At 39.6% G+C, this 23,568-nt stretch overlaps 3 protein-coding genes across 7 annotated transcripts; 2 read left to right on the forward strand and 1 right to left on the reverse strand.

Moving 5' to 3' along the window:
- Position 1: 1 nt before the first annotated feature.
- Positions 2-15,814, reverse strand: pstpip2 (proline-serine-threonine phosphatase interacting protein 2). 2 transcript variants are annotated; one of them, XM_075456603.1, is made up of 14 exons: positions 15,668-15,814; positions 14,995-15,095; positions 12,686-12,760; positions 11,753-11,787; positions 11,558-11,664; positions 11,403-11,465; positions 10,806-10,904; positions 9,052-9,097; positions 8,149-8,228; positions 7,963-8,061; positions 1,964-2,060; positions 1,743-1,836; positions 1,560-1,591; positions 2-926 (listed from the first exon to the last, which is right to left on the reverse strand). In XM_075456603.1, the coding sequence occupies exons 1-14, from the start codon at positions 15,698-15,700 to the stop codon at positions 871-873; spliced, it is 1,017 nt and encodes a 338-aa protein (XP_075312718.1). In that variant the 5' UTR covers positions 15,701-15,814; the 3' UTR covers positions 2-870. The 2 variants fall into 2 exon arrangements, with proteins under 2 accessions (XP_075312718.1, XP_075312717.1); XM_075456602.1 differs by having other exon boundaries at positions 1,554-1,591.
- On the forward strand, positions 2,450-23,022 carry pmaip1 (phorbol-12-myristate-13-acetate-induced protein 1). Of its 2 annotated transcripts, none has more exons than XM_075456609.1 (2): positions 2,450-2,830; positions 21,994-23,022. In XM_075456609.1, the coding sequence occupies exons 1-2, from the start codon at positions 2,647-2,649 to the stop codon at positions 22,113-22,115; spliced, it is 306 nt and encodes a 101-aa protein (XP_075312724.1). In that variant the 5' UTR covers positions 2,450-2,646; the 3' UTR covers positions 22,116-23,022. The 2 variants fall into 2 exon arrangements, with proteins under 2 accessions (XP_075312724.1, XP_075312725.1); XM_075456610.1 differs by lacking the exon at positions 2,450-2,830 and adding an exon at positions 21,735-21,881.
- Positions 2,839-8,098, forward strand: LOC142373381 (uncharacterized). 3 transcript variants are annotated; one of them, XM_075456604.1, is made up of 5 exons: positions 2,843-3,899; positions 4,707-5,191; positions 6,601-6,727; positions 6,947-7,217; positions 7,353-8,098. In XM_075456604.1, the coding sequence occupies exons 2-5, from the start codon at positions 4,856-4,858 to the stop codon at positions 7,612-7,614; spliced, it is 996 nt and encodes a 331-aa protein (XP_075312719.1). In that variant the 5' UTR covers positions 2,843-3,899; positions 4,707-4,855; the 3' UTR covers positions 7,615-8,098. The 3 variants fall into 3 exon arrangements, with proteins under 3 accessions (XP_075312721.1, XP_075312719.1, XP_075312720.1); XM_075456606.1 differs by lacking the exon at positions 4,707-5,191 and having other exon boundaries at positions 2,839-3,899; XM_075456605.1 differs by lacking the exon at positions 2,843-3,899 and having other exon boundaries at positions 4,332-5,191.
- Positions 23,023-23,568: the final 546 nt, after the last annotated feature.

Here is a 23,568-nt window from a genome sequence, read left to right on the forward strand (position 1 = left end):
GTTTGTGAATGAAATGCCATTTAATCCATTTTTTTCCCCTGCTCATCTCACAATCAGGCACATTTTGTAGCATTTTGAGCCAGCAATGTGTTTTCAGGAAAAAATAAAGCACAATCGAAGTGCAAAAACAATCCAGCTCCAGTATGCAGAACATATTCATCATCACACTTGGAATTTAATTGCAGGAATGTTGATTATAGAGTATAAAACAATGGACGCCATGTGCAGGTGTGTAACAAAGGAAAGGGCTTTGAAAGGTTTTAAAATCAGGGTGTTTTATGAGAGCAAAAGCCTTTCCTGTCTATAAGTAGCCGTTACCTACTTTCACATCCAAGAGGAAATGAAAACAAGTAAACAAATGACACGTGATCTCTGTAATAATCTCTGTTCGAAGCATTGAAACATTTACAAATAAATATAAAGCAGACGATAAACTACGTTGCAGTTATGTAGGAGAAAGAGCCCTGCGTGACAACCTCATTTTATCACCAAAGGCTTTATGTCTTGACGCTGGGTACTATTTTCAGTTTATGCTGTAATTACTCCCCATATATGTCACTGTTTATGTGTTTTGACGCATCACCTCTGTCAACTTACGTCAAATACGGCACAATAAAAATCCGCCTGAATAATGTTAAATAAAACAGAACCCTAAAATCAAATAAAGATTTTTAACTTTTTTTTTTTAATGACAAAACGATAAGGGCAAAAAAAAAGGAAACATACAACCCAAGCTGAAACTTTGTTTGCCACACAGCTGACATCAACTTTTCACGTGGCATGAGGGTGTGATCACAGGAAGTCACAAGAGAGGAAGAGATGAGACATGAGAGGAAGATGCCCATCATGAAGCTGCAGGAGGTCTGTGTGTTAGTATTGGATAACGCTGTATCCTTCATCCTGCACCACAGAGTAGTGTGAATCATCTGCAATTAAAGTAGGAAAAGAGTATATATTTACTTTATCATAAAGCCACATTACTTTCATTTCAAATAAACAAGATGAGAATGAAGCAATTATTGGAGCGTGGGGGAAGAAATAAGAGGTTAGTTTTCAACTCACTATTGGCCTTTGTGGAGGAATGCGCTCAAGGAGCGCTCATGATTGCTTATTTGTTAGGAGGATTATTAAAAAAATAAAGTACGGGTTTGGACAAAAAAACTTTCCAAATGTGGGGCAAAACTGAACCTGGAAGGGGTTGTTTTACTTGATCACATTTGTGCTAAAGTATTCAAAAGACCAAGCAATAAATAAAAACAAACAAACAATTAAGTTACTTATAATGGAAATGATACTTTGTTGCTGCCTTATTACATCACAAAAGCAGCATGTTTAGCTGCATGTTTCAGTTTTTTGGGTAAGTAGATGAATATTTTTTGTTTAAAAAAAAAAACCTTTTTTCTTATATGGATAAAAAAAATAAATAAATAAGGTCAGTCTACATTTTATTTTGGTTGAGTCATACTGACATGGGTGATTTGCTGTTTTATTCCTGCCTTTACTATTTGATAATCCTGCAATGAGTGTAGACTTTAAGAAAAAATAAAACATACCCCTACTTTTATTTGTCGGCTCAGGCAATGGCCCTCTCCTGCAAATTCACAAAACACAAGATAAACCACAAGGGCCATGCGGGCGTCTTTTTTTTTTACAACTAGAAACAGGTTTGAGACATCAAATCAAATCAAAACAAAGAGAAGAGAAGCGACCGAACAAGCGGCAGCATCTCTGGACTTTTTTACCTGGGCGGTGGAGGCACTCGATAGGTTGACGCTGCAGTTGGAGTTGCAGTTGGAGACTTCTGACCATTGTAGAAGTTCTCATACACAACTGGAGCTGTTTTAGATACAGACACAGTTCAAAATGTGGAACCAAAGACGTTATTACTGGTTCCCTTTATTTCCAATCCAACACTGGTTAATTGTTAATGACTCAGTATTGTCAGTGACAACTGCATTAATACCTGGTGGTTTGCCTCCGGTCCGTCTGAGGTTTACAAAGTGTTCAATGTCCTCCTGGATGTCGCACTGCTCTAGTGACTTCCTCACTTCCTCATACAGCTATTCGCAAAACACACACAAAGTAAACAGAGTCCAAAAGAAATCCCTGCTTGGCACAAGATTAGAACGGTGAGACTGGTGACAACTTTGAACCTATGGTTTTTCTGGCCATTTGCAGGGCCAATAAGACCAGCCTCTTTCGCTGGAAACCACTTTTGTGTCACTCATTTTAAAATGTGGTAGGTGAGGTCACAACAAGTCACTCATATGAGTATGCGCCGCGCCAAAGTGTAATTCGATCTACTTGGGCTGCACTGGTCATTGAAGGGTCAACCCAGACACAGACAAATGAGCGCGTGAGAGAAGGCGAAACTTTGATTCGTCACTCGGTCGTAAGCCTCGGTCGTAAGCCTCGCCCATAGCCTTGTATGGCATGGCCACAGCTAATCTCCGCCCACTGGCTCACACCCGCCCACACAACGGCCAACAAGAACTTGAGAAAGCCAGCTGAGAGATTTTTTGCTACCAAAGGCTAACAACTTAGCGAAGAAGAAACCATGGCAGAACAAGCACGCTCGTGTTTTATTTGTGGAGGTAAAACATCTTCGATGTACCACTTGCCCAAGGATGAAGACCTGAAGAAGAAATGGCTGGGATTTATCTTTGGGTCACAACCAGCCTCATACCCCAAGTCATTAGTTGTGTGTGCCAAACATTTCCAGGACAGCGACTTCGCCAATCTGGGTGCTTACAACAGTGGTTTTGCGGCGAAGCTGTTGATAAAGTCTGGATCATCACCGTCTGTAAGATCAACCACCACTTCACAAGCGGTAAGTGAAATGTGATCGTTACAATTAATTAATTGCAATTTCATGCTCGTCCGATTCAGGGTCGTAAATGTAGGATTGTATCTCCGAAGTCATCATTTTATCCGCCAACTTTCACAAATTCACAGCAATGATTGCCAATCGTTGCAGTGCAGCAAGAAACTCCGGGCACAGTTCAAACATAGCGCGCTGCGGCTGGCAGTGGCGCAGCTCAGCTGGAGGTCTAGGGGGTGTGCTCCGTGACGTTTTTTCTTTTCTTTTTAGAAACCAATCAGAGGTGCCTTATTGTCACGTCGCGGATATTCATGAGGAAAAACGGAAAAGCCAGTCGTTTGCCACACAGGCCAATTCTAGCTCACACAAAACAGCTTGAAACAAGGAGACAAGGACGATATTTTTGACAGAAACGATGCACAATGCATTCAATCACAATTGTGACCACAGTAATATGTATATTTGTAAATGAAATAACGATGGAAGTGTATCTTTAATCTCTTGTTTGGAAATGTCTGACTCTTAAAGGCCAACTTTCACTAAAAACCGGTTTTACTCGCTCCTTCTGAAAAAGGGAGGGTCACCCCTAGTTACATACACATACCAGGATTCCAAGTGGTGCGTCACCTCCACAGGCTCACCTCAGCAATGCAGAGCCAGGAGCGAATCAGAAAGAGCCTGTACAATTTACGTCACTCTGAAAAAAGGCGTTGCCCATTTGGGATTATGCCCGCCCATGGGAAACCCGCCCCCCTCCGCTGCCTGCCGAGTTGAGAAGCTAATCAGCTAACTGTTTATTAGCATGGCGGAACATACTCGTTCGTGTGGGATCTGTGGCAATAAAGCATCGTCGATGCATATGTTGCCCAAGAATGAGGATGATAGGAAGAGATGGCTGGAGTTCATCTACGGAAGATCACAACTAGCGAAGTATAACAAGACGCTAGTGTTGTGTTCCACACATTTCCTGGACAGCGACTTCACAAACTTGGGCGAGTACAGCAGGGGTTTTGCTACAAAGCTGTTTCTACGACCTGGGTCTGTACCATCACAAAGAACAGGCCCCAGCCCACAGGCGGTAAGTCGTTGGTTGTTAACTTTTGCATCCAAGTTTTTGTTACAAACACAGCATGTTAATTTCATTCCGTGGCAGCCAGTGTTATGGGTACAGATGGCTATCACAGCCACAGTGACTGGTGTGTATGTTTACACCAGCCTGCTAGTTGTTTTACAAAGCTAGGTTAAGAAAAAAAAGAGAAAAAAACGAGTGTTTTTGTGCAACAGTTCGGTAAAGTTGGAAAGATATTGGTAGATTCGGACTTCCGGGATCAATAACTTAGAAGTGAGACGTTGTTAAAACACAAAACAAGAATATTTTCAACCGTAGTAAGACAGACAAGGAGCTACAACCTAACTTTCATCAAAACGAGCCATCCTCGGAGCCACACCAACATTAGTGTTTATGTGCAGCCGGCTGTGAGGGCAGCGAGCAGGGACCGTCTACAAAGTGCAACCGAAGAGAGACATTACAAAAAAGAATCAATAAATATTCAATAACTTCACTAGGATACAGTGTAGTGTCACCAAACTCATTACACGCTTCACTGGTCTCCTACAGATTACACTACAACTCTTGGTTTGAAAGAAATTCAGTTATCATAATTTGTAATGTCTCTCTTCGGTTGCACTTTGTAGACGGTCCCTGATCGCTGCTCTCACAGCCGGCTGCACATAAACACTAAGAGGGACATTCCACCAGTGGAGACATGAATATGTATTGAAAGTGGGCCATATATGTAGTAGAATAGTAGCATAAATGTATAATTTGGTGCCTTATTGACCGAGAAAAGGCAGAAAATGACTTTTTTGTGCTTGTGGATTGCAGACAACAATCCCCACAGTGCATTGCAATGCTCAAGATCCGCAGGCCACTCCCCCGAGAGTGTACTCTACGCTACCTGGAATCATGTCACAGTCTAGTGAGGAGTTATTTTGCGAAATCATTAGTGAATTACTCCTCGTTTGTGTTTCGAAATGGTGTGCACTTGCATGGTACCGGGATGTTCAGCCAGCACAAGGAAAATACACGGAGTAAGTTTTCATAGATTACCCAAAGAGTTGGACTTGTGCAAAAAGTGGCTACGGGCCATCAATAACCCGAAGTTCGCAGAGGACACGGCCATTGAAGCACTAAAAAATCTGACGGTGTGCAGTCTACATTTCAAGCCAGAAGACTTCGAACCCAACCCCTTAGGAGTGAAGAGGCCCGCGCTTGTGAAAACCGCAATTCCGTCGATATTGCCAGATGATGTCGACGAACAGCCAGGAACTTCTGGAACTGCTAGCAGTGCTAAACGCATTTGCCTGGAGGTAAGGTTTTTTTTCTAACTCGACTCTAGCGGCTACTGAGAACACACACTGATATAGTCGTCTGCTGTAAAGCAGCACATCTCTTATGATTTGGCTGTTTACAAAGTAAATATCTTGTATGTTTTGGTCGCTTGTTGTCTAGTGTGTCTGCCTCGCTAACTCCACTCGTCAGCAAAGTTAGCAATGTAACGTTAGACACTTTGCTATGTAGATCTAAATAAGTTCGTTGTTAGCGATGTAAATCCACCATGTTTTACTGTGTTAGTCTGACGTTATTCAAATGTTTTTAACGTTATTGAACGTATGACATTTCAGACTAAAACGACGTCGCTATATTGTGGCTCAAAAAGATAGCCACGAACATCCGTTTCTACCATATCATCTTCAAAATCCCAGTCCTCCGCATGGCATCCGTCTGAGTATTCGGTACCTTCGACCATGTTAGCTGCAGCTCTCTGCCAGTGACTTCTAAAGCACTGGCACTGATCTGTGATAGGTCTGTTAGTGCATTAGGTCCAACCTCTTCCTCCTGCAATGACGCAAAATGACGATTTTTGCGTCATTGTAGGAGGAAGTGTAAAGAGGTGAATACGGATTTCTCCCGTCTCAGGGGGAAATGAGAGAGTGTTGCATGACCATTCAAAAGTATGACTGGGTTTCTAACAATGCAAAGCCTAATGCAAATGGGTGGAGTGTCCCTTAATGTTATTGGTGTGGCTCCGAGGATGGCTCGTTTTGATGAAAGTTAGGTTGTAGCTCCTTGTCTGTCTTACTACGGTTGAAAATATTCTTGTTTTGTGTTTTAACAACGTCTCACTTCTGAGTTATTGATCCCGGAAGTCCGAATCTTCCAATATCTTTCCAACTTTACCGAACTTTGTGCAACTGCACCCCGATAACTCCATGCACTAGTCTATTAGGCTAATGGTCTTTTCAAATACAACAATTAGGTTTATTTTTCGTCTTATTGTTATTCACTTTGTCTTTGCAAGTGTTGCTTGCTCTCTCTAACATGTCTTACTTACTTACTTAGAATGTTTACCCCCTCCTTTCGTTTATGGTTCGATTTAACAAAATAGTGGCAAAGCTTTGGTTAGTGTGGGCATTTGGGCTACTTGGGTGATTGGCTTTAGTCTGCTGTACAACGACAGAACATTAACTGATGCACTTTAGAAGGCCAATGCTTTCAACATGGCCGCATAGCACTACCGCCTCAGAGACGGACGCGGTGGTTTTCATCTCAAGGATGGTCATTTCCAAATAACACACGTGTACCCTTTCTAAACCTGTGTTTGAACTGTTCCAAAACGACCACTACAGCTCATCTAGGTGTTGTTATTGCCGTTTACACTCTACATTGTTATTCCTATTCATGTGTAGGCCCTACTTGTTTTCTTTCTGTCTTCCAGAGCACATCCCAGGCGCTATTGACACTACCCTTAAACCATGTTGCCACTCAGACAGACCCACCTCGATGTTCAACTCGAACCACACAGGTTTCCATGGGTACATTAGGTCCTCACATGAGAAGCAAAGGTTTGTAGTTTATACATTACATTTCTTTTGTGCCAGTTACTGGATATTTCATTTCTTGTGAGACAGATCATTATGTAGTGAAGCAAAAATGCTATTCCAGAATTTGTGGCCACTTGTACTTGCTATGCTACATGCCTCTCCTTTCTGTATGTTGTGTCATTGCATTAGGTGAAATTGTGTAGTGTCTACTGACAGTAACACACATTTTATTGACTTTAGGTGTCCAATTTGATTGTGTCAGAGACACAAAAATGTATGAAAGTAGAAGAGTAGGCACTTCTGATGCACCATGGGGCTCTCAGTCCTCCACACCCATCAGGCCCGTTCACCATCGGCCATCTAAAAGACCTCGGTTAGAGGAGGAGGCTACCGCCGCCGCATCCACATCCGCCGCCAACGTCACTGACACCCTCTCAATACCTGATCCTCTTGACTCCACATATGACCCTGCACAGTCGAGGACCACGCTAACAGAATCATCACAGCTTTCGTATGTGCTTCGGCATGTTATCTCATCAAATATTAATACTCACATTTGTTTTGATCGATTTATTGTCAAACTAATCTTGTCTCTCTCTCTCTATATATATATATATCTTTTGATTTGTCATTTTATCTGTAATAGTGACAACTCATCATCTCCAACTGGACACACGGACAAAAAATACATTGTTTTTGAGAAGAACCTCATGGAACTCTTCCAGCACTGTCCGGACTGTACTAGGTCGACAGAGGTGAAGACGTACAGGCGAGGAACATTTTTGTCCATTGACCAGAAATGTCACCACTGCAAGTTTTTCAGGCAATGGAAATGCAGTAGAACAAAAAGGACGAAAGTTAGAAGTGACTCTCATTATTCAAACTCATTTGATCCATTATCAACATAAAAAATATTGACCATACCAGCTTTAAAGAGCCAATATTGTGCTCATTTACATCTTCATAATTTCATTTTAGGAGTCTGCAAGAAGAGGTTTGCATGCTTTGAATTCAAAACATCAAATATTTTTCTCATGCTGTATACTGCTGAAGCATCCCTAGTCCACTTCTATCTGAAACAATCCATTTTAGCTCATAATCATTTAAGCCCCTTTGGGTGCAGATAGCTGCTCGTCGATTGTTTCAGGCTAACCAAACGAATAACTAGTCGGGCATTTTGCAAACGTGTTTCATAGTGATGTTGACAAGAAACAGAAGAAAAGCCCGTTTTTCAGTGTGGTGTTTTGGAAATGTACCTCATCACTGCTAACGCATTGCTGGGAGAGCTGGTTAAGATGAGTCCAGACAGTGTTCCTCAGGAAGTTAATGCGCTCCACTGACTGTTTCTCAAACACCTAGTTCAAAACATAATAAAGACAATCAACTCATTTACATGATGTGTGTTTTGTTCAAACGACTCGACGAGTCATTCGCAGTCTCACCTCGCACACATTGACATGCTCGTTCAGCCAGTCTTCGCTAATCTTGGTCAGTGTCGTCACATTCTGCTGGTATAATCTGTCTGCAAATGGCACACAGGATAAACAGCATAAAAAGATTAAAACATTTTAAAAACATTATACAAGTCATTAAAATAAATAAATCAGCCGCACATTTTTAAACTTGTCTGGACGCTAACGTTCTCACAAGGATGTCCATGCTGCTTAGCAGATACAATAACTGTATTTCCCACCATGCATGCTAACAAGGACTTTAGTTTTAAATATATTTGGTTGTAAACCAAACGAGAGAATTAATTCAACCAACAATGAGACGGATTGGATGTAAGGTGCATCTACACGTGTTACAAATTCAGAGGGTATAGAAATATTTCCATCCAAAGTAAATGGCTAGAATGAACAAGACATACTGAAGTGTCAGTGGGGAAAACATTGAACTAAAAGTTATTGTCGCCACAATGACATTAAATGGTTCGTTTACTTCCATATGACAAGTGATCAGCAGGTGATCTGATTGAGGACCTGTATGGACACAATGCACAGCCATACAGTGGCAACTTGTCATTCATTTCTCTATTTTACTCTAAATCTGTTCCTAATTTACAGAAACAACATAATTGTTTATTGAAAAAAAGACTTTACCTTAGTTAATAATACCATATACTTAATAGGAAACTGTATATGGTAATAAATCAAGCGAGAATGAGTGTAATTCTTTTTCACATACAGAAATCTTGGCCATTAGAAAGTCACTTTGGATTTACTTGTCAGATCCAGAGGCTGCATCCATCTCTTGCTTACAGGCAATAGTTGCACTGTACAATAGCATGCTGTCTGTGTGTAGAGGCTCGAAAGCAGCAAAGCAGTGCATTGTTGGTTATTTACCTGCTTCTTCTGCATTCTGCTTTGCCTGCTGTGCTTTTGAGTGTAACTGAAAGAAAATAACGCTCACATGAGAAAACACATCACACAAAATAAACTATGTTTTCTCAATATGGTTTCTCTGGTACCTCTCTGAAATGAGTTTAAACACATGGCAGTCGGGGGGGGGGGGGGATGGGTAACAATTTATTTTCAAACCCAATTTTCAGAGCAAGAGGCAAGTTCTCCAAAATGCAACAACAATCTAAAGCTGTTATTTGCTCATTTGTCTGAACCTTTGTTTAACTGACACAAGCATGTAAGAAGCATTTTGAATGTTTTTACTGACCAAATTAATTGTGTTTGGAAAATATAAACAAATATAGAATTTGATGTCAGCAACACACAAAAAAAAAGAGTTAGGAGATGGGGCAAAGAAAGAAAGAAAATGCAATATACAAGTCACACTGCTCTCTGAGTTTCTACAATCAGCAGATAAATTGGTGACCTCTGGGGATGTCAGGATTGGGAAATGAGCATTCCCTTTGTGCCAAATGCAGAAATGCAAAGAACTTTTAAAGTCTTTTAACATCTGCAGTGCAGAGATCCTGAGAGTGGGGAGAAATCTGAAGCCCTTTTCACAAATCAAAAAAGATGTCCTCATTAACCCGCCGCTGTTACTCCTCACATGTTTAACTCACACATGCTTAACAGAGCCGACTCAGTGCAGAATCGAAGAGCCTCGTGGCGACAGCGTCGTTGGTTAGAATGGTGTGTTACATAATGCTCTGTCTTTCACACTTCACCTCGCCACTTTCACACATGACACTGATGTGCAGTGAAGCTGCACCAGGCCCAGCTTGAGAGGTATGTTTAAAAAGGCTTTTAAGTTGTTAAAGGTCAAGGACTGAAACCACACTTGGATGAACTTTGTACAACAAAAAATGTCATGCCACAGTATGTCATGGGTGGCTTGCAAATGTGTGAAGGTACCATTAATCAAGAAGTATATTTCTGGACTTTTAGAAGACATTTGCTACATTTGAATGAAGGCAGAGCATTTTTACAGGGAAGTAAGTGGTTATTTCAGCTGGGCAGTGCCAGACGTTGTTTTGCCCAACTTCTAGCAGCCTGGGTTCTTAGACACAGAATATGTGTGCATGATCGGCCAGTCCACAAATTCTTCTCTTTATGATGTATGATACAAAGTCACATAAAGGTTGAAACAAATAAACAAATTGCAGATTTTAGATTTTGTTGCATTTTATTAAACTTCCCAACTTCTGTGGAAATGGGGGTTATACTTTTACTTGGCTAATACAACAAAAGTTGAATGAGCGTCAGATCAAATCTGTGTTAGACAAACAAGACAGGAAAAGATCCATGACTCTCATGAAAATGTATTTGGATATCCAACTTTCTGTACTCTGTACAACATCAGGGGGTACATTTTTGCCAAACCTATCATGTTCTTGTTTTTAGACGTCACAGGATTTACGCTTTCTTCAGGGCTGACGCTAACACATTTCATTATGTTTTGAAAAAGGAATAGATCATTCAGGTCAATCAAATTGGGACAAAATGTAAGATCCTCAAGCCAGTGAAATTTTTACGTTTCCGCTTCTCATGTTTGTGGATTGACATGTGTTAACTCTACACCAAAATGAATCGCGAACAGTTCTTGGTTCAAAGTTAGGGAAAGTAAACGCTCCAAGGTTTAACATTGTCGGTAAAACATTAAGCTTTGACATGTGGAGAGGGCCCTGTTTTGTCTGTACCTTATCCATGTGCTTGGTGTTGTTGGTATTGGTGTTTCGGTTCATGTTCTGCTCTGCTTCTTCTTTGTCTCGACACTTCTGCTCGTACGTCTTCTTGGACTTGGGGGGGGGGGAACACAGTGAGCAACCATTCATTCTGGTACGTCATTATAAACGGTGTGTTACTGTGAAAAAGGAAACCATTTAAAAAACAGAAGATATCCGTTTACTGGGATTGTGCCATTGTTCTTATTTCTAAGTCATCTCATCTATGCGCGACTTCTTCTTTTGGTGAAGATTTCCACGCTCTAATTTACTTCTAAGACTGGTCAACACAACTTCCTCCAGCAAAGAGGAAGAACAGATAGGATTCGAATGGCATTTAACTGAAACTCCGCTGACATGACTCAAAAATGGATAGGTGCCTCGTGCAAATACTTCTGTTTTCCATTTCACTTTAGAGGTAGAACAACATGAGTTAGAAAACAAGCAGAGGACTGCAACTTTTGTGTCCTTATATGTAGATAAAGGATAATTTTGGCTTTGATATGCATATGATTACACATACTAATTGGCTCAGCTTTTAATTAACACATTGCAGGAAAAATCTCTCCTTACATCCATTGTCTTCTTGAACTGCGAGGACTTCTGTTTGTGGACGGCGTCCATGTGTTGTTCTATCTAAAAATGCAGAGTGTGTCGTTATCAAATTATTATGTTAAAAAGATGGTGTCGTAACTTCAGCGCATCACAGCGGTGGTGAAAACACAAACCTTTTTCCTAGCTTCTTTCTGTTTTTCTTTGAATTCTTCCAGTTTCTTGGCCTCCTCCCTCATGCTCTGTGCCAGTTGCAAGTGTGATAGACTCACCTGTTCAGTCTCTGGAGGGTAAAATTAGCAACCTACGATGAAATTATGAGCTCACAAGTAAATATGGCAGTAATAGAACAAAAGATGTTATGTTCTTACGTAATTTGAGCACGTCCAGGGATCTTTTTAATGTGCTTGAAGAAAAAAAGAAGACCAGTTGATTACCAATTATTTTACACACAAACATTTGCAGAAAGGTAGAGCTCATCAAGGGCTCTAAAATGCATAGCAGTAAGGGGGAATAAGTCGGCATTTTGTTAAGAAATAAACAACACGCAAAAACAGGTTGCTTCAAAGCCTAAAATACATGATCCAGAGCATGAACCAAATGCCAGTTGATTCTAAATCCATTCTAAATATGAAGTAGCCATGTGCAAAGCAAAAAAGAGAAGTGTGTTGCCTGCTAATCCGAAGAAACTGAACTACCATTGCCTAATCTGTTGAATTTTAGTTGAACCTTGATGGCTAAACTTTGAACTGGAGCAACAATCACGGTGGGTCAGTTTGCTGCAACACATTTAGTTCATGAACTTGTGGATGAACAAAAACTAAAGCGCCTTTCTGTGAGTCAAGACGTCCCAAAAGAGGACGGTTAACAGTACAAGTACCCTGTGAGGTTTACCAGTGAGGGTCTGTGATACAATTAGAGGCGAAAAACGCACACAGGCGATTCCTGGCATAGGACGCAATCAAATACCTGATCGTGTGATCATTGACTAAACAGGAACTAAATTTGCTGGGGAAGAAACAACTATGTACTGACACATTTAATACGACAGACTAGAGTCGCATCATTAGGACACAGTAGACTATGTAACAGTGTTAACCATCATTTTCACTTTTGATTTGGGAACATGACAGTCAAAATAATCCCACGTTTGGTGGAGCTGTCTGCATTGCACCTGAATCCAGACTACGAGGCACCACGTCAGCTCTGCTAAAACACACTCATGCATTTAATTAGCAGGGGCCTTGTGGAAATAGAGCTGTTCAAACACATAATAACAGCATCGCAGCACAGAGGTTGCTTACTTCATCTCATTGTGTCCACACACCTTCTTGGACAAGCCAAGCAGATCCTTGGCGTACCTCTCTTCAACTGATGCCCTGAAAGACACAACCACAGAGTCCAGCACGCAAGTACAGATGCAAAGGACATGCCAACAATTCACTTCAGCTCATAAACCACTAATTTACTTATCTGGAAAACAAACCTACTTTGGATACGATAAATTCATATATCAAGCTATTGGTTAACTGATAAGAGGAGGCATTAACATTAACATACAGGGTGCTGTGAATGGAGTGTGTGTGTGGCTGCAACAGACACATGTTTTCCATCAAACTAGTAGTAAAGTCATTTGGGAAAGGTAGATTATGGAGTTTTTATACCGTTATTCAAAATCTTTTTTTTTTTCAATTATTTCCCTATAAGAGGCTGCCAGTGTTTAAAAAAAAAAAAAAAAAAAAAAAAGTCAACGTGTAATATTGTTGTAACATAAAAAAGAGTTTTTATTGGAACTTAGACATGATGACAGAACTGTACATTGAAGACAGGTCAAATGTGTCATCAACCGTTTAATAACAACTTGTGAGCTGCTTATTCTGTTCATACGTTAAAGTTTTGATCCAAAGGAACTTGACCTTCTTGTACTTATTTATAGTTATAGTTGTGAAATAGTTCACCAGGATTTCTAAAGTTCTTTCCAAGTTTTTTTTTTTTTAGACATTGGCCGCTTTTTCAGAGAACTTTAATATTAAGCTAACATTGTCAAATTGTATCTTTAAGCACTTTGTTACTAGCAACCTGACATAGAGATACATACTGTAATTTGTTTCCATTTCTTAAGTTGCAACAATAACACAGCTTGATAGTATTCTACTAGCATTTTTGCACCAACAAGGTGATTCCCACAGAAGTGTTAGCTGAAAACTTGTCATGTCTCGACATGGTGTGCAGTCCTTAAAAATCTGAGGGAATTAGACAGGTGGACGACAAAGGAAGGAGTGGCAGGACTAAAGAAAAAAAACTATCAGCAGATTAGCAATATCTGAAAGAAATAAGAATAAATCCAACAAAGACCTGACACAGGACCAGAGAGATGCATCTCTATAGAACAAATGAGAAGTTGCTCAAGACCTGCTGTAAATCTAAATTGGTCACATAAATCGAGAATGCCACGGGGCAAGTATAGCATCTCAAATGACGACATGTAAATGCATGCATGTATTTCCATATTTCCCTGTGTCGGTCTACTTTTGAGTTCCGCCTTGTGTGTATCGGCTATCTCATAGCCGTGACACGTTTTCCATTTTTACACAATGTACTCTACATCTAGCATGTTTCCTTATGGTAAATTTAATTTCAATAAGTCTTACTTCTTCTATTTCACAAACCACTGGAGCTTAAAAAACGTGCTTTCGATTCTTAAATTAAGGAACTTTCATTTGCTTTATTGTAACTTATCCTTTGCTATTTCCATAGTTTATTATGCAGCATGACACAATAACCTGCTTTCTCTCAGAATCATAAAAATAGTTGTGCAGCATTTTACACGGACAAAGTTCATGCAGCAGTTGCCAGCTGCGTGCAGTGTTGTATCTGTGTGTTGCCCACAGGTGTTGGGTGAGGTCAGATTAATTATTATATGAGGAAGGAGGAATTCAAAATGCAAAGGTGTGACTGCACAACTAATCCACAAAATTACCTCAAATGATGCCTAAGATTGCATCTGTTGTGAGAAACTCAGCAACAGCCTCCAACACGAGTCATTTGTTTTCTGGTCTGCTTTGATGCAGTTGAGAGTTGATTCTCATTCAAAATCGACCAGATCTGGATACTAAACTAACTATCGGCATATAAGTACAATTAAAATGTCAATTATGTCAAAATTTGATATTTGTAAGCGATTACTGTTTTGGTGCTTGGGGGAAATGTGTATTTAGAGCTTCTGGAAACAGTTTTTTGACATTACAAAGTGCCAGCGCATTAATGTGTCTTTCCTTGAGGTTTGCAATGGGCTCCACGTCCAACAAACCTCCCTTTTATCTTAATTTGTACTGCTCTTCTCTCTTCAAAGTAATACACTTCCTGCAATGACTCCAGAGTCTTCCCGTCAATGTTCCTCCTTTTCCTTGGCTTTCATTTTCACTTCACCCATTCTTTTGTCTCCACAAACTCCATCTCTCTCATACATTCACACCTCTGTGGACAAGATTTACACTGAGCCTTCTTCTTACCTATTAAAAATAGTAACAACTAGCAAATCTGGTCTGTATTGCAGAGACTGCGCACCAAATTTATCAACAAAACTGATCGAATATTTGGCTCGTGCCATTACCTGGCTTTCATGAAGTCCTCTACCTCTTTGCATGTCCTTTTGCCATCACTGAGATACTGGATGATAGCATCATAGCCACCAGTGCAGGTCAGGTCCGTGTTCTGTTAGAATGATGACAAATATTTTATGCTCTCTATCTTGTACAGTTGTCTAGTATATTGTTACCACTGCTCCAACACCCAGTTGTAGGGCAGGAACAGTCTGTCTAAGCAGATTATATAACACTAAAGAACAGTTAACCACAGCGGGTTTGGCAGTAATGTTTTGACCTGTAGCCTACATCTCCATAATTTGGCAAAGTTGAGGGTGACCACCTGTAATTAATCACTGCTTATACAAAAGACCATTAGAAAAATCACTTTTTGATGAATGAATTAGTTGAGCGCAAACAAGGAACAATTTAGGAATATGAGTTTTTCAATTATTGGAAATCTGCTGCCAAGGGGAATATTAGTATTTATGATTCACTTAACGTTTTGGATCCAGAACACGATCAGGCCAGTTCAGATGGACAGTAAGCACAATTTCCAAGTGATGTAATCTATAACAGGAATATCTGTGGTTTTAGTTGTGCGTGCGAATTTCTATGTCTAGCTTTTCCTTAAATATGGACTTTTTTCTTTCAACGCGTCCAAAACTAAGCCACTAACTATGAAAGAATACAATCACTCACCCAGAAGAAATCTTTGAAATGTAGGTTTTTCATCACTGAAATGGAGCAGACAGCGGCTCCGCAGGTTTACTTTGGCTCGTTGTATTTGTGTGATTTCCCTCGGCTCAGAGACGGCAGGAGCAGTGTGAACTCTTTCGTGTTGTGCAGAGAAGTGCATGCCCAATCGCGGGAACGCGCACAGCTAAATAATCGGAGCCTACCGGTAATTGTCGCTCATTGCAATGGTTTCTGGGGCGTATTACGGGTCAAACTCTTTATTGCACTGAGAGAAACATATTCTATACGCTTCATCTTGACTTCATCTTGATTACCCACCTCGCCGTTGATTATCTGTTGAATATACAATACTCCCTGTAATGATGTTTGGCTCGGCTATCTACAGCATAAGATTTCTTAGAGAATGCATTATGTAGGGCTGAAATATAGAATATTAATTACGCATATGAAACTCACAATTATTCGTCAAAACGGATCAATTCTGATGCCGGATACACAATTAGACCCTCAAGTGTCAAGTGGGGATGCATTAGAGCAATTTAGATGTTTGGGGTTGTGTGTTAAGCCAGAATGGATCGTGTGAAAGTCTCACGGAAGAGTCAAAACAGACAAATCGTTATGTAGGAAATACAGTTTACTTGTAAGAAACTGTTTCACTCTCAAGTGTCTGTATTTCCACAAGGTTTCAACACACTTTCAAGACAAAGTGGAAGTGCATTTACGGGAAGCAACCAGGGACAGTTTTCAGAATTAAGACTGCATGTGAAATCAATATGAATTCAAACTCCCTCACATACTGTGCTGAAAAGCTTGCACACATACAAATGAAATACTCTAATTTATACAACTCAAATACTCTCATTTATGAAGTCAAAGTGCAAAACACCTGTTGAACTGACGCATGCGTAGTTGAGCCCTGATAAAATGGATTATGGGTTGACGATGAAGTTTTCGTGTTGATTTGAGTGCGCTCCCCTCTAGTGTCTGATGGTGGCACTTATCTGGAAGGTGTTGAAGCTGAAACGAAATCCTAAAAATAATAACAGAATGTCACGACCTGAGAGGCGTTTGAATCATTTAACTGAACTTTATCTCAATATTACTTCATGTTACTTGTGTGTGTGTGTGTGTGTGTGTGTGTGTATATATATAACTTTATGTTACTTTATGTTTTACATTTTTATATTTAGTACGTACAATTACAACATCATGGTTAAAGACAAAGACTATATCTTTTTATGTTGTTTATGTTTATTTTTATTTTATAACAAAGAAGGAAAGTCCAACTATGGCGGATTAAAGGCAAACATTGGGAAAAAACATCAATAAAATACAAAAAGAAAAAACAAAGAAACAAACATGTTTCTGCTTCTAGTGGGATGTTTGATCTATAATAAAATTTTTGTAAAATGTAAATCTGAAAGGAACTAATCTGAAAAGAAACTAATCATTGAAATGTACAATATAAGGCAGCTCTAAAGTATTAGCAGTAGCAGGGATATGCCTGTGGCGTAATTGAACTCACTTACTACAGATAAATGTACCACACAACATATTTTTCAAATTAGATTCTGTGTGAACATACGCAGTATTAGGATTTGGCATAAAATGATAACTGATTACTTGTTTTTCAATCTGATTCTTTCTTTTTTGCTTCAGCCATGAAACTACGTGGACAACTGGTTTGTAAATATTTTTTGCTCAACACAAGGCTTCACTTAACAATAATCTCCTGAATGTTTTCCCTGTTGATTGGAGAGTCTATTCCTCAGATACTTTACTTAACAACAGTCTAAAGAAAGGGTTCAGTGCTCAGATCAAAGTATCTTTTTTATAATTATTTATATTTTGGGGGCTTTTTATGCCTTTAATGATAGGACAGTTGGAGAGAGACAGGAAGCAGGGGGCAGAGAGAGGGGGAAGACATGCAGCACAGGGCCGTCCGGTGCAGACTCGAACCAGGGCCCGCTGCAGCGAGGACTGCAGCCTCGGTACATGGGGCGGCTGCTTAACCCACTACGCCACCGACCGCCCCAGATCAAACTATCTTAAATAAGCTTTTGATTGAGAAGATATTCTGCAGATCAGTCCATCCATCATGAGACAAACCATAAACTGCAGCCTGTCAGCATAAAGAAATATGAATCCCACCTTAAGCGGAACCTGTGAATGCTTTGTTTATAATAATAGGCAGCAAAATGGTATGATATATGCCAATTATGCTTAGATACTTAGATACATTTAATGGATTATCTTTTCAGTGCTTTAAAGGAAAACGTCCTCTAACACTGTATGTTTTTTGTAAAGAACACTGTACGAGTCAGTTTAAGACATTTTCACGATTAAACTTCTAATTCGTGGTAAAACTTTATCACTTTCAGTAGGAATTCGTTCAAGACCTCTGTGTGGTAAAAGGTCTTTCCTGGTCCATATTATATATTTTTTACAATTAAAAATCTGCCCACTCCCATCATCACTATGTAAGTATTGATTTTATTTCAATCAAAGCCCAACTGTGTAGCCAGCGTATTAATTTCTTCTGCTGTACCTTCACACACACACAAACACATAACCGCACACACCTTCTGTTTCCAATCTCTTTTCCAGGGATTTATCTTTTATCCAGAAAATGATGGCACAGCAACAATAACTGCTGCCGTACATAATGTCGTCTGGGTAAACACTGTGTAGGTGTAGTAACTGATAGAAATGTTCACAATATGTTAACAGTGAAAACAATCTGTTCGGTCTTATGACCCTCAGCATGTGGCAACCACTTCAAAACATTTTACAGTACTGTTATCAGCAGCAACGCCCATGCCTCCTCCAACCATGTAAGCGGTCTGCAGCGCCTGTGAGCAAAAGATTGGGAGAACAAACATTTGCTCCATTCAGCTCGAATGAAATGAAATTCATGACATTGTTGAAGCTAAAAATCAATCATTAAGTCTTTTGGGCCTTTCGGCCCAGATTTGTTATCGGGCAGTGTCTTTCATGGAGGCCACTGCTACATTTGATGATTTTAAATGACTGAAACACACATTTCCCCTCTAAACTTTCAAATAGTTTATTTTAAATCATTGTGATAGTGAAATAATGATAATTTGCATGGTTAAGTTATCTAATGGGTCATATTTACTAAATATGTTCATTTTAAACAGTTAAGGGAACTTATTCGTTTATTTCATTTACTTAATGCAATTATTCCACACACTGACCTCCCTTAACTGTAATATTATGGTATTTTGCATTAGCCAATTTGTTGAACATGTTGGGTCCCCTCAGGTCATGAGGAAACACATTCTGAGTATTATGGAGCAATAATTAGCTTCTTCTTCTGTGCAGAATTTGGGTATGACCAAGCCATCACAATAAAGGCTTTTTAACTTTCTCTATAGGAGAGTGCCTTGGATTTCCTTCAAGTGTTAGTTCGCCATTTTGCACATAAAGCCCTGTTTGGGGGTATTCTGGGATGAGTTAGAGATGTTCTGATCACAATTTGGACATTTGGTGCTGAACGGAGCATTGTGGTGGACAGCGACACGTTGGCTCGAAAATCACCGCGAAATACGCTTCCAGAGAAGTTATATTACCATTATTGTCCGTCTTCATTGATTTGTATTGTACACAAACAACGCACTATCGCCACCTAGTGGCTGGATGTCTTGCTGCTGCTATTCAACGGTGTCCAGAAAAATAGGTCCACCAAATGCTAAAACAACTGTTAGACGGCACATTTCGCTGCGATTTTCGGGTCAATTTATCGCTGTCCACCACTGACCACACGGTGAGTTCCATGTCTTTTCAAACGAAAGTTTAATGCCGTTTTATGATTGTTTGCTTGAGTGGTCATTGACTCAATGCAAAGGTAGGGGGGCTGCAGCAGTGGATACCTAAATGCTCCGTTCAGCACCAAATGTCCAAATTGTGATCAGAACATCTATAATTCACCCCAGACAACCTAAAAACAGGGCTTAATGTGCAAAATGGCGAACTAACCCTTTCAGTTTCTGCATCTTCAGTTTTTCCCTATCCAAAGAGCACCTCAACCAAACTTTTTTTGAGTCCAGGAAGCGCTCCTAAACAAACTTTTTTAACTTTTTTGATTCCTTAAATTTAGAGTTTTAGATTTGACATTAAGTAAGTTAGATTGCTCATTGAAAGCAGTTTTGTTCATGATTCTTACTGCTCTTTTTCGCAGTCTGATATTGTTTGTGATGTCGGGGTTTCCCCATACTTCCACACAGCATACCATATCTGGAAGTATAAAAGAAGAGCAGACTGGGAGCCATGAGACTTAACTGCTGAACTATATTAGGTGTCAACTAAACTGTTGTTAGTGGTAAATTAATGATGAACTAGCGAGTTACTAATCAAAACGATGTTTCACTTTACTTTATGGTACACAAAAGCAGTAATGGTAAAGTAAGGAGGAACCATTGAGTAACTACTCCATACTTTCTTTCACTTTACTAAAAGGCATCATACTGAGTATACAGTACAATACTTCCTCATTCATTTACCATTGCCTAATCTGATGCAACACTTTAGTTTATTGCACACAAAAAGAATAACTAATGGACGAGTGATTCTGCTGTAATTAGCAAGTACTGAAGAAGTAATGTCCAAGTATTCTGAACCCATCGGTGCTGTGTAGAACAACAGTATGTGGGAGCTTCTCTGTATGAGAAATCATCACTGAGGATAAACAAAAGACGGCAACTAATGTTTAAGTAGTTTGCCATAAACGAGTCCTCGCTAATCTTGTGCTGTTTACTTGCTGGTTTAGAGTTAATCAAGAACTCTCATGAGGAGGCAGGTGAGTATGAGCAGTTTGAATGTATTCATTAAATAATCCTTACCTTATGATTAATTAGTATAAGATATCCCAATCTGTTTCATTGCAACTCATCTATATATTCACTGTAAAGCCTGCCTGTAGGAATTGTTCGGGGAGTACTTAGTGATTATGAATAAACGATCCAGCCATTCCTAATTAAACTAATTTGACTTTTGGTTAACTGGCATTGACTAATCATTCACTGCCTAATGAACCTGGGTTACATGTTAATCATCAAGTTAACTATTAGATAATTCCCTGTTTATTCCTGATTTGTAAGCCTGGTAACTAATCATCTGTTTCATCATTAACCTGGGTTAGGAGTTAATCATTAGTCAGGTACTTGTTAAGCACCAGTGTGCTCAAATAGATATAGCTTTACTGAATATTCAATAAGCTGTAACTGGAGGTCATCTTTCCATCATAAAGTTAGAATTGTCACAAGTTTATGACTTTTTGAACAACATGTATCGACTTTTCTTTATGAATTCCGAATTTTCATTCTGAATGAAGTAATGTGACAGCAATCCAGCCAGCAGCCCTCAGATCACCTGACTGATGGTACTTCCCCGCTCAGATCAGATCAGATCAGAGCTTGTGGTTGCAGACAAGTTGTGACACGTCTGTAAGGCCTGCACATTACCGAGACTTAAGTTCATTTACCATTTTGTATGAAGGTCTAATAATTCATGACCTACTTACTTAGAAAATCTTGCCTTTATGCAATCCATCAGTGTTCCCATAAGCAAGCACTGTTTATGTGCACCTTTTAATTACTACCCGCCCATTAGAACACACAATCAGCTGCTGAGGATATGAGCTTTTGTTGATAGAATAAAAGCTTACTGGGTACTGAGAAAGAAAAACAAAAACAATATATCTTTATGGAGGGATTGTGTAAGCGTGACGTTTGAAGAAATAAACATTGAGGTCTAGCTGTCACGATGACGTTCTGCCTCATGTGATTCAACGCTGTTTTCTTTTACTTTCAATATCAGGATATTTGTGACCTGATTAAAAAAAACACACACACCTTTCAAAGGTGGAAATGTATTTATTAGTTTTCTGGTCTTTCTAGTCAAAGAGTGAAAATATGGAACATTTTTCATGTTATACAACAGACGAGAAAAGTTCAGCACAACATCATAACAAAATTGTTCCACCAAGAGTGGGAGGGGCGACTACTGGGGAATCCACGCGCGTGCAGCTACGTCACAGTGGAGTACTTAAACTGCCTCGTTTTAAATAGCGAGAATTAGTTTCGTTGTCACGACAAAACTACAGAGCTATATAAGCGCCGTGAGGGAAGGAAATCTGAACCTGTGAAGCTTTCTCCTCTTAAGAACAATAAATTAAAAAAAAAAATGTCTGAGCAAGGTGAGTACGGAAAGAGATTTGACCGAACAAATTTTAGTCAAGCCGAATTTGTTAACCATGTGTATTAACTTATGCAGCTTAACTTATCGAAACTGTGACTTTTGCCCAACAGAAGTTGCTGCTGTTGTTCTCTGCGCTCACGAGCTGCGACAGATTGGAGACGAAATTTACTGGAGATACAAAATGTTGGAAATACTGATCAGGAACTACAACACCGTCACTCAAATCAAATGAGACGTCGCGTCGAAGGACATTCAAGATGATTTGTAAAAGGAAAAGGCGTCGAGCCAAAACCGACCAACCACGGATACGGATCCCGTGGTGGTGGCACTCAAGTGGGATGTACATAAGCGCGTGTGAACTCCTTCTGGGGTCCCTGGTGTCAACTGTGGACTCGACCCGAGGTCAGCAGAGATTCCAATGTGTGGGATGCTGTTGATCCTGTGGCAACTGGCTCCCTGGCTAGACCGAGGCGGAACCTCTCAGTGGAAGTTACCAGCTGTTAATAATCACACATACAGATTGTAATGTGGACATTATTATGTTGTGCTCTGTTATAAAGCTATCACATTTATGTTCAAGGGTTGGATAAGTTGTAACTTGCCCATGGAGGTGCTCAAAACAGCAAAAACAGTGTTTGTTTAAAGGGAAGAGTTTGTCAATAGGCATATTTAGTCAATTTACCATGTGGATTTGTATAATATCTCTTTATAAACATTGGTGAGACGTGTATGAAACCAACCAGGGCATGAGCTGTTTAATAGGATGCAGCCATCATTTATGTTATCAGCGATGTCTGCGATTTTCCTGCTGTGACACGTCAAAAGGTCCTTAAAAGGTTTTATATGTTCCCCCTTCACATACTGAAGTGGCTCCTGGAGACCTGAAGATATACTTTGATGTTTTTTTCTTTTAAATAAATGAATTTGAAAATAGTTCATTTGCTAATAGTGAGTTGAAGATATTGACACAGAGTCAAATTAAAAGATAACCTTGTTATGGGAACATATTTGTGAGTAGAAATGTTGGACGGTTCCAGTTTGACAGTCGATTTCTCATAAAAAGCCAAGCTATTGTATATGATATATCATTGTACATCATCTATACGAAATAAACTACGATTTCATGCCTCTGTCAAGCACTCAAGTTGTAGTTTACATCCATGTTACATCCACCCCCAAACAGAAACAGAAAATGGGGACTGCCTCTGGAAATAGGAGGAATATGGTCATCCAACAGTTGTTTTTCAATCAGTTAATAACATTTTAAAGCAAAAAAAAAAAAAAAAAACATTGGAAGGAGGAGTCATTTCTTGCTGTCTCAGCAGCAGATTAAATCATAATATCTGATATGTTTAGGAGAGACTGATATGCATTTTCTAAACAGTGGACAGAGTCAGGCGAACAGTTCCTCCCGTGTCCAGTTTTTAGGCCAAGCTGAGTGAACAGGCTACCTGGGGTAGTATCGTCTTTGGCCAACAGAAATGAGTGAGACAGATCTTTTACTTCTATTTCCTCAAGAAAAAAAGTGCTCAAAAAGTGTTCAATTATTTCTTGACGGGGAAATTATTTTTAAACGGTTTCACTTTTTGGGCAAACATGAAAAAAAGAAATCATCAAGTCAATGAACTACTTCTAAGAAAAACAATCAACAAAACATACATTCCTGCAATATAAAGTTATATATA

This window comes from Odontesthes bonariensis, chromosome 22, assembly GCF_027942865.1.
Source record: "Odontesthes bonariensis isolate fOdoBon6 chromosome 22, fOdoBon6.hap1, whole genome shotgun sequence".
Taxonomy (NCBI): Eukaryota; Metazoa; Chordata; class Actinopteri; order Atheriniformes; family Atherinopsidae; genus Odontesthes; species Odontesthes bonariensis.